The sequence below is a fragment of the Ictalurus furcatus genome, chromosome 21 (genome assembly GCF_023375685.1).
Source record: "Ictalurus furcatus strain D&B chromosome 21, Billie_1.0, whole genome shotgun sequence".
Classification (NCBI taxonomy): Eukaryota; Metazoa; Chordata; class Actinopteri; order Siluriformes; family Ictaluridae; genus Ictalurus; species Ictalurus furcatus.
Genome location: NC_071275.1, coordinates 11,642,803 through 11,657,817, shown reverse-complemented (window position 1 = coordinate 11,657,817; position 15,015 = coordinate 11,642,803). Strand labels below are relative to the sequence as shown.

Here is a 15,015-nt window from a genome sequence, read left to right as displayed (position 1 = left end):
TCATGTAATAAATGAAACAACCAGAGTTAAAAAAAAAAAAAAAAAAAAGAGAGAGAGAGAGAAAAAGTTTATTTTAATATTATCTGGTTATCAGACATTACTCGGTACTTGGACGATGCACCAGAATAATAGAGCTCTACAGTATAATCTGGTTCGGTACCTCAAAAATATGTTGGTAGTAATATAGAAGAGAGAGAACAAAAAGTCACTTTCTTTAAAATTTTATTGTAAAAATTGACATAAAAATCCATTAAAAAAAAATGTAAAACTTCATGCAGCAGCAGCCGCCGCCATTTTGCTCCTCAACCTGAAACACCCTGAAAAGAGAAAGATCAGGTCAGAGGTTATATCGCCTAAATAAAAAAGTCCAAAAATCAAGAAAATATTCAAGGAGTTTCTCCAAAATCTTAAACGGTCCTTGTTGAGAAAGCCACAACTTCCGGAACCTGTGTGTTAAAATCAGCTTTTTAGACCTACACTATATGGCCATGTGGACACCTGACCATCAGACCCACGTGGTTCTCCTCCAAACGATCATATAGAACGCCCCTGTATAGAATTTCCCTTCACTGGAACGTAGAGGCTCAAACACTGTTCCAGCATGACACAAAATGCACAAAGCGAGCTCCATGAAGACATGGTGTGTGAAGGTTGGAAGAAGGTGGAAGATCTCGAGTGTCCTGAACAGAGTCCTGACCTCAACCCCACTGAACACCTCTGTGATGAACAACACCGACTGCACGCCAGACCTCCTCTACATCCCAACATCAGCGCCTGACTTCCTCACCAACCTCACTAACGCTCTTATAGCTGAATGATCACAAATCCCCACAACAACGCCCCAAAATCTAGTGGAAAGCCTTCCCAGAAGAGTGGAGTGCATTATAACAGCAAATCTGGAATGAGATGTTGAACAAGCACGCATGGGTGTGATGGTCAGGGGGTGCATATACTTTTAGCTATGTAGTATATACACAAGGTCCAGTAGCCTTTGATCACAGTTCTGTGTTCAATCGAAAAGCTACTTAAAAGAAAAATAAAACAAAAAGGGTTTTTACTTGTAACTCTTACTGAAATGTTTTAGGAGATCCTTCTGTGAGTGATTGTGCTTATGCCGGAATTCCTGACCAACGATCCCGACTCTCAGAACCTGGGATCTCTCAGAATTACTCAAAAACAAAAAAAACAAAACATGAGTAAAGAGAGGTCCACTTGGGGCTAGGCAGTTACTCGTGTGAGACTTGTTTGGCATTTACAATTTGGACATGCATCACATTTATTGAAACTATACAGGAAGTAAATTAATACATTTTTATTGAATTTGTGGCTTTATTCAAGCATCAACAAAACCTAATGAACACAATACAGCTGCTCCAAGGGGCGTGAAACTCCAAAAGTAACGTGGTACAAAATAGCATTAGTGTTTACTCAGGATAATTACTAAATAAATAAATAAAGTGTTGTTTTGCACAGATCACAAGTTGCTTCCTCCTTCCACAGTGTACACAACTAACATTTCTGTTCAATATTTGTATACATTGTGATTCATCATAACTATATGTTCATTAACGAAATATTAAGCATCTTAACTCGGTAAGCAATAAACCAAAATTCTCCACCAATGATAAACCTCAGATGCAACAAAACAAAACAAAAAATAAAAACACTAAACATTTTGCAATTTAAAATACGACTACAAAATCAGGAGCAATGACGATGGGTTAAAGTAAAAACCAACCTTCTCAGGGAAACATTCATCAGCTCTCTGCGCTGGAAAAGCTCCACACAGAAGAAAGAAATCCATCCTCTGGTTCAGTCATCTGTTACACAAGAAACGCATGACTCAGGGGGGGAAAAATTATAAATAAAATCACAGAGGAAAAAAAAAAAAAAACAAAAAACAAAAACTTAAGACAAGACAAAACACAGTTTAAGATGAGAAGTTGTAGTGTTTAAGTCTTTGGTGTCTCATGCACCACCAGTGAACTACAGAAACATTTCACCAGACATTAAATCTGCTGTTAAACCTTTGGTTTCGGACAAAAACAACAACAAAAACAACACTTCTTTTTAAACAATAAATGCATTAAATACAGATGAAAAGAACACGTGTGCCTCTTACCTACCAGTCCTGCATGTTTAATACCTCACTCTCGCTAGTCTTACATGAGAAATAAGCTTTTCCTCAATAAGACTGTCGCTTGTCTCGCTCCATCTCTCTCTGAGCTGGAGACTCCCTTCAGCTATAGCTTCTCTTCCAGAGGACAGATTTTCCTTCTCTCTTCTGATTGGCTAGGCTTTTTCTGATTGGCTGGCTCCTTCAGCTGGCACCTCATTGGATAGATCTGATCGCCACATTCTGCCTCCAGCTGGCAAAAATCCGTGTAGCTAAAGGTCCTCAAAAGTGCTGGTTCGAGAAACGAGCTACGACGTCTCGGCATCAAGTTACTCGACCCCGAGTGACTAGTCCACTCCGAGTACTACAGTACCACTGCAGAGCAACGCGCTGTTTAGGCTGTGGTATTATTACGCATTTCAAGGTCATCTTGAAAACGATGTTCAAATGAACGAGATGTGGGCGTGGTCTGACATGCTGTCGTTGCTTAACATAGAAAATAGTTCAGATAGTTTGTTCTAGAAATTTTTTTTTAATCGAAACGCAAGTAAGGCCTCCTTTAATCACTTAGATTTAATTTTAGAAATACTACAGTAAACAGGGGCAGGGGTGCTGTTTTGAAAATAACCAGCAATGAGGTGGTATGACATGGCCTGACAACAGCATTTTGCCATGAGCTACTTTTTATCCATTTACACTTACATTTAATGTCGTGGAACGTCAGCAGATCAAGCGAGTTCCTGTTCTCGCTTATGTTATAGCAGCTATAGTCGTTCCCTCACCACCCCTCTCTTTATTCTCTCTCCAAGTTAATAAAAATAACAATAATAAGAGACGCAGCTTGTCATGTTCCCGAGAAATGAATCAACACCTTCTGAAAATCCAGAATCGAGAATTTGACAGTGCTTGCAGTCGAAACTTTTATAGATGCAGCTCTGACAGGAGTGCAGCTGCAAATCACGGGTTTATATTAACGCGCTCATTCCGGTACGTTTTGTTTCTATAGTAACCGCTCGTGTACAGTGGACGCGCCAGATTAACTTTAAAAAAAATAATAATTAATTAATTTTAAAAAACCCACGTGTCAGCTTTGGTCTGTAAGGAGATGTTTATGTAACGTGTCAAGAAGTAGTCTACAGTGTCAGCGCTTTGTAACAGTCAGAGGTAAAGCTGTAACCAAGTTTTCAGGACAGAGGAGTTTACACTTCTTTACGGTTTCTCTAACATGCCAACTTCATCACACACACACACACACACACACACACACACACAGAGAGAGAGAGAGAGAGAGAGAGAGAGAGAGAGAGAGAGACTGGTAATGGAACAACTGTTTATAGCTGCTATAACGCAAGTGACAACAGGAACTAACTAATTTCACCAACATCACAAACGTAACTATAAACGGATAAAAAGTATAATGTCCTTTAAATATATAAATAAAAATTGTACTTGCTGGCAAATTGTTGAGGTGTAAGAGGAATAAAATACTTAGGAACATGCCGTTATAGGAAAATAAACCATTTTCAGGGCTGAAAGGCTATGATTAGTATATTATTGAATTTTTATTTAGTTTGAATTGTTAATATTTTGTGCCCTCCCCATAGTTGTAATTTACTTTAAATGGTTATGTATAAATCCACTGAACGTGACGTTGTACTGTTTGTTTTCAGGAACGAGCAAAATACCGAGATGAAGTAAAAACATTGAGGAATACAGAGTTAAATTAAAAAACAAAAAACTCAAGAGCGATTTATTTCATCTTGATTGATGGTGAATTACATAAAAAAAAACCCTAAAAGTTAGCAAATAGTAAAAGAAATAAGGAAAAGAAAATATAGCCAAAAAATATATATATAGGAGAACCTGCCTAAAAGCTCAATGGAATGATTTACACTTCACAGACATCAATGTTACGCTAAAGAGCCAACAATAAAATATCATCGTCCAGGATCAAAAATACTTTAGAATTTAAAACAAAACTAAACGAAAAAAAAAACAAAAAAAAAAACCCCAACAACGTTGACCTCACATGACCCCCACCCCGCCCCCGGACATGATTTTTCTCTTCCTCCTCTATCATACACGTTTCCTGGCGTGTGGCAGATGTTAATATCGTTGGGCAGATTCTAGGTGTGTAAAACCTGCTTCCTTCATTTCTCTCCTTTCCCTGTCATCCTCATCATCCTCTCTCTGGCTCTCCTCTCCTAAGTACTGTGGCCTGTTGGACAATATGAACATAATACATTCAGTTACACACGGCACCTTTCTGCTTTCCTTTGCTTTTTTTCTTTACTTTTAAATCAAGAGCTACACAGAAGCAAACCTTCAGAGTTTCAGCTACGCTGCAGAGGGACGGTGGGGAGAAATGCAACCAGAGAGGGATTTAGAGAGGGAAAGATTTCCAAACTCGGATGAGATCGGACTTTGGGCTCTTCGGCTTCTTTCACCTTATTAGACCTGCCGAACCGGAGGAGAGATAAAGACTCGAACTACTCGAACGTTTTCGGTTTCACAAATTGTGGACTATTTCCACACGGCAGACATCTTTCAGCAGTTTGGACTGTTTAAACCAGCGCAGGAGATGAACACTTCCTACAAACCATTCGTTCAGCCATTACTGACTTTTAAAGGCTTAGATTTGATATTTTGTTATGAGCGTATTCATATTTGATCCCATTTTCTTCCTGTTTCACCTGAAAATCTACAGCGCAGTACAGAATATATCTAGTCCCCTGATGTTAGCTATACACTAACAAAGCTATAAGAACGCAAAAGCCTTGTTCAGATTGGATTCGTTTATCAGCATCACATTTTCCCCACCTACGGCTCCTCAGTGATGCACGAGTATTCGATGATCACGCTCCTTTAATCAGCCTGCCTGATCTCGCCTTTCTTAATGATTTTACTTTCTTTCCCTCTCCTACCAGGTAGCGTGTATACGCTCGCACGCATCTTCTAAAGCGGTCTCTTCACGTTTGCCGACTGTTTAATATCCGACGCGTCACTTATACGCGCTCTAGGAGACTAAATGCGGCAAGCAGCAGTGGTCTGGCATGTATTACACCACCCTGCCCCCCGAGGCGAGGGGAGATCTGCGCAGAAATTCACATCCACATGCATCGAGCCTAAAAATGATCAAATGAGCACCGAGTTTGGAGGAAAAACCGCAGAGACATTGGTCTGAGGAGGACGGAGAAAGACACGGCCGTGGTAAAAACGTTACGAAAAGGAGATGGGGAAAGGGGACGGGGCTAAGAGCACACCTGTCGATCCTTTCTCAGTTGCCTACATTATTGAGAAGGAAAAGAGACGATGAGCATTTTAGTGACAAGTTGCAGCTCTGATATTAAACTGCTGAATTCTTTCACAAAATGTTGTAAAACGTTGGCAGGTCTATATCGGAAACTTTCCGGGGGGGGAAAAACAACAACAAAAAAAAACCATGTATATCACTACGTACGAATTGTTTGGATTCACCTAATTAGCACACGTCTTATAAACCTCTGATCCGCCGCTTGCTAACATGAGAGTTGAAGGTTTGCTGCTGAACCCTTCAGTATTTTATTATGGTCCACTTCACTCACTCATTCACTCACACAAGTTACGGGTCAGCATAGTTCAACTGATGGTTCTTATTAAAGTGATGGGATCTAAGACATGGAGCCTGGTTCTGGTGGTGAGATTGAGACGCGCGGCGCTGAAGTGCACACGACTGGCTCTTACCTAATACTTAGAACCTCCTTCCTCCAGATCCACCTCCGTAACTACCTCCAGAACCACCGCCATAACCGCCTACGAAAGGAAATCGATCAGTTTGTCATGACAGTACTGCAGTTCATTCAAAACAAATTCGCTTGTAGCTCGTCTCTTTTGCCATGAGGTACGGCGTCTTAAATGAACACGTTAAATAAACACAGCAGTCAGTGTGAAAAACATTTGAGATGAATATATAACTGGAATCCTCACCACCATACGGACCACCGCCGCTCCTGCCTCCGCCGCCGTAGTTTCCACCCTTCATCGGGCCGTAATTAGACGACGACTGATTGTTATAGTTGCCGAAGTCGTTGTAGTCGCCGCCGCCGCCTCCGAAGTTTCCTGCAAGAGTTTTAAACACCATTTTAAACCTCTCAAAGCTCCCGGAAGCGCAGATGACGTTCGTTCTTGCCTTAACGCAGCATACAGTGAGAATTTATCAGTCCCAAACTAACATTTTAAAGATAAAAGCTACATTTTCAGCACATTATCTGAAATCAGCTTTACTGCCACCAACCTTATTTCTTTGACACCGATTGTATTCGTATTGAAAACTAAAAACTGAACAGACCTCCTCCATAGTTCCCTCCGCCTCCACCACCGTTGTAGTTGTCGTATCCTCCGCCGCCGTATCCACCGCTGCCGCCACCCTGGTTGCCGTAGCCACTGCCTCCTCCTCCTCCGTACCCGCGGTTACCACCGTAACCAGGACCGCCTCCACCATAGCCACCTGGTACAACGGATGCAAATTTCCTGCTTTATTACACAAACAAATCTATGTTAAATGATATGTTATGCACAATCCCACGTGAGCGCTTGCTGTTTTCACACCGTTTCCTCCGTATCCGTCTCCGTCCCCGTATCCACCACGTCCACCTCCTCCGTATCCACCTGCAGTCAGGACGATGTTTAAAACCCCACGGTGATTTACACACTCATGACTTCCAGCTATTTTAAACCCTCACCTCCGTATCCACCTCCTCCTCCGCCGCCGCCTCCCCGACCGCCAAAGTTTCCTCCACCGCCGCCACGGCCACCTGCGGCACAGAGTCGTTTATCCTATCGTTTGTTAAACGCTTCTCTTATTTTAACATGAACTCCCTCTCTCTTACCTCTGTTGTTCATGGAAACTCTGTTCATCTCTTCTCTGGAAAGTGCTTTCCTGACTTCACAGTTGTGACCGTTCACTGTGTGATACTTCTGAACTGGAAGAAGGGAAGGAAGGAACATTAACGTGAACCAAAATACTGTTCATCTACACAGACCAGAACAACCCTCTCCTTACCCCATTTCAGTTATTTGTGTTCCAAAACCGAGACACACTCACTGACTATCCTGTCCACGGAGTCGTGGTCGTCGAACGTAACGAAGGCGAAGCCCCTCCTCTTGTCGCTGTTCTTCTCGGTCATGATGTTCACTTCCTCGATTTTGCCGAACTGGATGAAGTAGTCGCGCAGGTGCTCCTCGTCTGTGTCCTCTTTAATTCCTCCGACGAAGATCTTCTTCACCGTGGAATGAGCGCCCGGCCTGCTTGAGTCCTTAAAACAAAATCATCATAATGCAAACATTAAGTACCTTTGGGAATAAGAAGAAGAAGAAGAAGAAGTCCTGAATTGTATGGTACATAAACTGCAGCTCTGAGTGATTCTGAAGGAAATTAAGATGGCGGTTAAAGAGGTTCAAAGGAAAAAGAAAAAGGATCAAGTATGGACATAACATGAGCAACAATAATAAAATATAAAATTATTTACAGGAACTATGAAGCCTTATGTATCTAGAAGTATTAGTGGTAGTAGAATTATGCTTAGTATAATAATATAATCATTAAAACCATCAGTCAATTTCTGTGTGGCTGCATTTCCTAACCACAGACTATTTATTCTTTTTATTATACATAGTAATTAAACGGGCCTACCTCTCGTGAGACGGCTCTTTTGGGCTCGACGGCTCTCCCATCCACTTTGTGAGGCCGAGCGTCCATCGCCGCATCGACTTCGTTCACCGAGCTGTAGGTCACGAAGCCGAACCCCCTCGACCTCTTAGTGTTAGGATCCCTCATCACCTGAAGATGATGATAAAATTAATTAATTAATTAATTAATTAATTAATTAATTAATTAATCAATCAATCAATCAATTAATTAATTAATTAATTAATTAATCAATCTCTAACAAAGTGTTCTCATACTATCTGTCCACAGCACTGCTGGATTCTGACTGCTGTGAGGAATATGACACTATGGGACACGCTGTTAGCGGAAACACACCACCTCATCGCTGATTACTTTCCCATAACAGCATGTCCTGAAGCGTCTTCCGGATAAATAAAAGCCCAGGGGATTGTTCACACTCACCACACAGTCTGTCAGGGCTCCCCATTGTTCGAAATGCGCCCGGAGGCTCTCATCTGTTGTCTCGAAGCTCAGACCCCCGATGAAGAGCTTTCGCATCTGCTCGGGCTCGCGAGGCGTCTTGAAAGAAAAGCAGTGGGGGAGAAAAAAGGGACAAAAGGGATCAGAATCTGTGTATTTAATTAACATGCATGAATGTAAGAAACGCATGCAACAAACCCTCAGGTATCATCCTTAACACGTTACTTTTCCACGAACACCAAGTGAGTAGTTTATATAGAAAATGAATGGGATTAAAAACCGGAAGTGCATTTCTATTTAAATTCAATGGAGCCAGGATCTGATATTCCATCCCAGGCCTACACGCCCACACCCCTGAGTGGAAAAAAACCCTCACCAATTCTAACTGCATCCATTCATAAAATCGAAAATAAACCTTAATCCCAGTCAAAGACAATGTTATGGAATGACATAATCTATCTCTTGCGGTTACATGGAGGACATGCCCCATCAAGGCTGAATATTTACTTTAAATAACGTATAACAAAGCAAAAGACAACGGCTCAATCTCAATCAATTCCATTCTCCCTATATTAGTGCACTACGTAGGGCTTGACCTAAACTAGCTCTGTACCCTAGATAGTGCACTACCCAATCAATACGGAGCCATTTGGGATTCAACCAAGGACAAAAGGTTTCTATCTCGTGCACGCCAGAGAACTTTGCATACATTTTAAGCGAATTATATTACAATTATGAAAACATAATATATGCGTATGTATAATGCAGCCGTTTCAAATATAAACAGCTAGTTAGCCAATAAAAACAATAACAGCCCGCAAGCTAACTATGATGCAGACTTTTTTTTGCAAGCATTAAACGGAAGCAATTAGCAAAATTATCTGTGAAATACAAAAAACAATGCATTATAGGAAAAGAATTATATATAATATGATTAAAAATTCTTTATTTTTCTAAATAAATGTTTTTAACGTTACCTCTTTAGACATGGCGGCGACTCGGTACTACTCAAGATTCACAAACCTTCACCGAATGCGCCTCACGAAGACGATGAAATACATCATGACGCACGGGACGCTGCCCCTCAAGCGTGTTTGTAATTGGATCGAGCTCAAGTCGTGCGTCATGACGTTACCGACGCTGCTCGACGGCGATTGGTTAGTTTCGTGTTCTCGCACGCAAATGGCGTCAGCGAACGGATTTTGAATTTTAAAAAATACATTTACATATACAGTATAACTGAAATGTTACAAATGTAAATTATTGCAATTAAGAAAAAAATCAGTTGTACAAACACACAATCTGTCCATTTATATGATTAAAAAAATAATCTAAACATGTTCCCAATGACTTTCCTTTGTTGGCTTTTTTTTTTGTACGCCATTCTGTCTAATCTTCACCCATTAGACCCTTTTGACAAATAAATAAATTTGTTTATTTGATAGTAGCTATCAGCAGGTTTAATCTTCCTCCTACAGAAACCCAAACCAGTTACAGTGTTAAATGATTTGAAATCGTGCAACAGAACGCGTGAGGGAGTGTGTTAATCACGAATAACACCAAAGCTGTGATTTGGTCGCAGGAAAGAGCCGAAGCAGAAATGGAGTGATCGCCATTTCACGATAACGCACAACTTCACATGATCTCTTGCTTTAATACAACAGGTTTTATACAATTAAGGAAAAGAAGCAAAACATAGAAATGGCAAGCACTGTTTCAATTATCTTATGTTTAACGTCGGCCATTTCTCCCACCACCGATAGCAGTTCCACTAGTTAAAGTTGCTTGCTGTATTGGCTGCAGCTTCTTCAAACTGTAGTTCACGGATATATGACCTCTCATTAAATGTGTATAGAGACATTTATGAAGGAAACAGTAGAGATTGTTGGTGTCTCTTGTGGGTGTACGTAGCTATTACAGTTAGCTTGATTTGCTAATCTAATCTGACAACAATGCTAGTGCGAAGCCAAGCAGGTAAGATGAAAATCAAATTGAAATATATTTTAAACCATAGTTGTGTGGGTTGTAGGCCACACCCACAAGCAACAACAGTAACTGTTCCAGCAAACTCACACAACATAAGAGTCAGTCTATTGTTACACAAATGTACACTTACTCCAAATGGCAATAAGACCAGATATGTCTGAAGTTTTTTTTAATTGCTCCACCAGTTGGAGGAGTTATGATTTTGGGATGTCCATCCATATATGTCTGTCCGAGATTCCCACTAGCGCAATTTCTCAAGAATGAGTGATTGAATGTTTGTAGGTTTTATATGGAAAAGCCTAGAAATCAGGCCAGTGGACTGAAATCTTTTAGTGCCCTTTTTCCTGTTTCAGTCAGTCAGATTCAGGCGAGACTTTAGCCCAGTGGTCTTTTCAGATTGAATTTGACATACACTCGGCCCAGAACTAAACCAGAAGAACCGAACGTAAACCAGACAGCCCAGACTTTTCTGTTATCCGGACAGAATGTATTTAAGCAAACACTTTCCTTGTTTTTTTTTTTTTTAACATATGACAGTCTCTTTTTCAGAACTAAGAGAGCATGCCATTTTTTGCCAGATATTTTTAATTGTTGTTCAATCTGAGTGCAGAGCTGATAATGCTGTATATCATATACATGTTTATATGAATAGAACTTCTGGTCTGCCATAACAGTTGCCAAAGAGAAGCTAGCCTCTGCCCTTGGCTGACTATAGCGCCCCCCTACTGTAATGATCAGAATGCAGCTTGCACTGGTGCTGTGTTCGAGAGTTTGGCCTGACGCATTCCGATGCATAAAATCAGCTTCACATAGCTCGGAGTCTGTGTGTTTATAGAGATATGTAGTGTTTGTTTCATCCCTAAGGGGCCCATGAACATTTAATCTTTCCCGTATAGCTGTGTTATACTGTATACCTAATCACACACAGACCTGAACGTGCAGAATCACTGAAAGCTGCATGAGCAACATCTCAAATACTGCTTTACATGCTACTGAAGAAGATGCTCTCTTCCTTACAGTAGTTTATAATAGAAATGTGTTGAAGAGAATAAATAATCCAGTCACTGCATTTGTCATATTGAGATCATCCATAAACCTACAGGCACACAGCTATGTGAAGGAGCGAAGGATTTTCTGAAATTCCTTCAGATTCTTCTCACATTTTTCATTTCAAATCATTGTTTTTTTTCCTCCTTTGGACATTTGGTATGTAAAAACTGTTCATTTTGCTTTTTTTCTTGTTTACAAAAAGGATTTATAAATAATTATTCAAGCCAAAATCAGTTCCCTTTCTATAGTTCTCTCTCATTTTCGTCTCTCTCTCTGCTCCTTCATTTTTCTCTTTTCACACCTTAAGCTTTTTTCATCTCCCCCTGCTCCATTTTTTTTTACCTCACCTCTTTTGTTTTCTTTTTTTGTGCCATTTTCTCTCCATCCTTTTGTTTTACACTCTCGTTTCCTTTTATTCTCTTTGCCTATTGGGCTCCTCTCTATCTTCTCCTCCTTTAATCTTTCTTTCCACCTTTTCCCTCTATTTTTACTTTCTTCTCCTTTCTACCTCCTTTTTATTACTCTCTCTCTCCTGCAGTACTGCAGTGTCAGTAATTCACTCCCTCTGTGCACTTGCTGATAGATTTGTAGCCGCTGTCGTGCTATTGGTCGTTACCTGACGGCTGTGATTTAATGCTCACTCCTGATTGGCTGAGCTTGGACAGGAGGGATTTATTGTTGCCTCCTGATTGGACGATGTCTCGGTTAGAGGTGAATTACAGCCGCAGAGCTGATGGGAGGCAGAAGCAGAGCCAGATTACAGCCATAAAACTGTGTGTGTGTGTGAGATTTTAAAACCACAAAGGAAAACATACAGAAAGAGAAGAAAAGCTGCAGCAGGACAGAGAAACCCTGCAAACAAAGGAGCAGGAGAAAATCTAAAACCCTTATCTACTGTTCCAATAAACAACCAATCATTTCAAACAACAAACTTTATGTGCTGGACTCCATGTCTAAAATATATGTATATTATAAAAGGTAAATTTGATATAAACTATAAATATAATAATAATAATAATAATAATAATAATAATAATAATAAATTGCATGATTATGTTATCTATGAACCAGAGGGCCAAAGAGTTACTGAAGTTATAAGAAGAACAGAGGAGTGAAAACATCTGAATAATAAAAAAAACAACAACCCAAAATTAAATAATAATTCAAATCCAATAAAAAAAATTGCAGCTTTTGGATGATAAACAAAAACATCAGTTGTTAAAAGCGTTAAAGATTCTGGGGCATTTGTATGTTTTACTATCACTGATATCCTTTTCATAGACCATCTCCATCACACCAAAAATACACACACATTCAATCAAATTCATTCAAATCATATAAAATATCAAATGAGAGGCAAAGTTAAAGTTAATGTGGTGTGTAGAGAGCAGCCTGAATCAATAGACTTCTTTGGTTTGAATTAATAATAATAAAAAATAATCTTTTACTTGTAATGTGTTACACAATACTCTACCGAAGTCTATTTTTAACTGATAAAAAATAAAAAAATGATCTTGTCCTGTCTAAAGTCATTTTATATAATTGTATGAATTTCACAGTTATTATCTGGACACTTTAATAAAAGCATGACTAATTAAAAGTTAAAATGATTTATTTACACTTCACAATTCATAGGTTAACCAGTTACTATTATACAAGCCCCACCCCCCTCAGCACTCTGGGTGTATCCATTTAACCCCACCCCTCAAAATATCACAACAGTGAGACACTCAGAGTTGTACCCATTGTATTATATAAACATTCACATTTTCTATATGTTTAAATATAAATATTTACATTTATTTTGGGGTCTTTTTTTTTTTTTTTTTTTTTTTTTTTTTACAGTTTTTGCTTGCACTTACATTTACAACAAACTACCCTAAAGGTGGTGAAGGAGAGTTAATCTCAGGGAAAATCATCAACGTTAAACTTCTAAATCAAATATAGTCGCAACAGAACTGTGCATTTTGCGTTAGGATTAAAAAAATTTAAACGTGTCAGCCAAAAAACAAACCAGTACATGAACAGTAAATTCGACTCATCTTGTTTAGGGCGTTAGTCTGAATGATCTGACATCTGGATCGCTTCACATGGCCACAGCAAGACAAATAAACAGCGTAACACATTAAACATCAAAATCCAAACAGAAATGAAGAGTAAAAGCTCAGAAAAGTGCAGAACGATAGGTTTTTGTTTTCCGTGACGGTCCTGCTGTGGAAGAGACTCCACTCGTCTAACGCTTCTTCACAAACCGTTGCTAAAATATTCTGATTTTCTGTCTGCTCCTCTTCAGCCATTGATCCTGTAATAATTTCTCGCTACGAGAACGAAACAGAAATTGAAACGAGCTGGGATAAAAAGCCGTGAAACGCTGCAGGCTTCATGTGGAAGCGTCTCCGGGCAGATTTTACGACTCTGGACAGAATTAAATTTCCTCTCCCATGAGGAGGCACCGAGGCCCAGAAGATTTGTGTCTGCTCTCGGTGTTATGCCTTACAAAACACATTTCTTTGGCCTGCAGCAGGAGCTGAGGTTTTATACAGCGAAGCCATGTGTGCGATCTTTTTAACCTGCTTTTGTGTTAGCGTGATTACGGTGGATGCACTAATCCGCTAATTACAGGAAAGCTTTAGACGCACAATGTTCACAATATTATTTATTTATAATACATTAAAATGGGATATTATAACATTAAAAATGAAATCTTTAGTGTAAGTTTGCATACTCATGAGGTGAAGAGAAGCTCCTGATTGGTCAGCTACTCTAACAGACATTATGACATTATCAGCAATTTTTTTTGTTTGTTTGTTTTAAAGTCATACATTTCTCACAGGTGTTGATCGTGATCATACAGATTTTTTAATTTAGCATTCGCATAATTTTTTTTTAATTCTTCATATTTTCTCCGTATTTTTGTGTAAAACTAATTTAAGGGTGGAGATTCATAATGAGCTCACAAGTGATATGCAACGATCAGAAGATACCATATGATACCCAGAAACATTTAGCCACAGAACCGGAGTGCTAGCTATCCGGCTAGCTGATGTAGCTAATGTTAATCATGCTGGTTGTCATGGTAGCGTTGAAAGGCTGTATGTTCTGACAGGTTTGGGGCTGCTGTTAAGATAAATCCGTGAGAAAACGAGGACACAAATCAAGACTGACACTGAAATCAGATTTATGAATTTACAAGCAGTTAGCGAACCAGATAGCTAAGTATATTGGGATATTATTCATGGTTTCCTAATAAGCATAATCGTGCATATTCATATTCCTATATCCAGCGAGTAGGAATGAGGTTGAGGATGCAGACAGGATGATTCCTCAGCCACGTCTCGTGGTCTTTATTAAACAAAATTATTCACTACTTTAGCGAGACGCTTTAACAGTTTAAAAAACGACATTCAGTATTCAGGGGTGATTGAGATATTTTTAAAAAGTATTCAGGCTGTACGTTTTGCAAAAATGTGGCTAGTAATAATAATAATAATAATAATAATAATAATGTTATGCAGAAACAGATTAAATAATGACACCATTAGCTTTTATATTGAAATTCACAGAAATAAGAGAATAAGAATATAGAGTTGTGTAATTTATGACAGTAATGTAGTGTAAAGTCATTAACATGCGTAAATTTCCTACGTTTTTCCTCCTCCAGCTCTCGCTGCAGCAGGACTTTATTATTATAATGAGGCCGTTCATCATTTATTATTGGATCCTGCAGCAGTTTACA

General features: G+C 39.3%; 1 protein-coding gene across 8 annotated transcripts; it reads right to left on the bottom strand.

The window, feature by feature from the left end:
* Positions 1-205: 205 nt before the first annotated feature.
* hnrnpa1a (heterogeneous nuclear ribonucleoprotein A1a) lies at positions 206-9,330 on the bottom strand. 8 transcript variants are annotated; one of them, XM_053653176.1, is made up of 13 exons: positions 9,221-9,330; positions 8,226-8,342; positions 7,788-7,934; positions 7,200-7,410; positions 6,985-7,077; positions 6,838-6,909; positions 6,704-6,763; positions 6,444-6,602; positions 6,083-6,214; positions 5,840-5,908; positions 1,739-4,334; positions 1,072-1,169; positions 206-317 (listed from the first exon to the last, which is right to left on the bottom strand). In XM_053653176.1, exons 1-10 carry the CDS (start codon positions 9,230-9,232, stop codon positions 5,847-5,849), a joined length of 1,065 nt encoding a protein of 354 aa, XP_053509151.1. In that variant the 5' UTR covers positions 9,233-9,330; the 3' UTR covers positions 206-317; positions 1,072-1,169; positions 1,739-4,334; positions 5,840-5,846. The 8 variants fall into 8 exon arrangements, with proteins under 8 accessions (XP_053509151.1, XP_053509152.1, XP_053509155.1 ...); XM_053653177.1 differs by having other exon boundaries at positions 1,753-4,334; XM_053653180.1 differs by having other exon boundaries at positions 1,739-1,820.
* Positions 9,331-15,015: the final 5,685 nt, after the last annotated feature.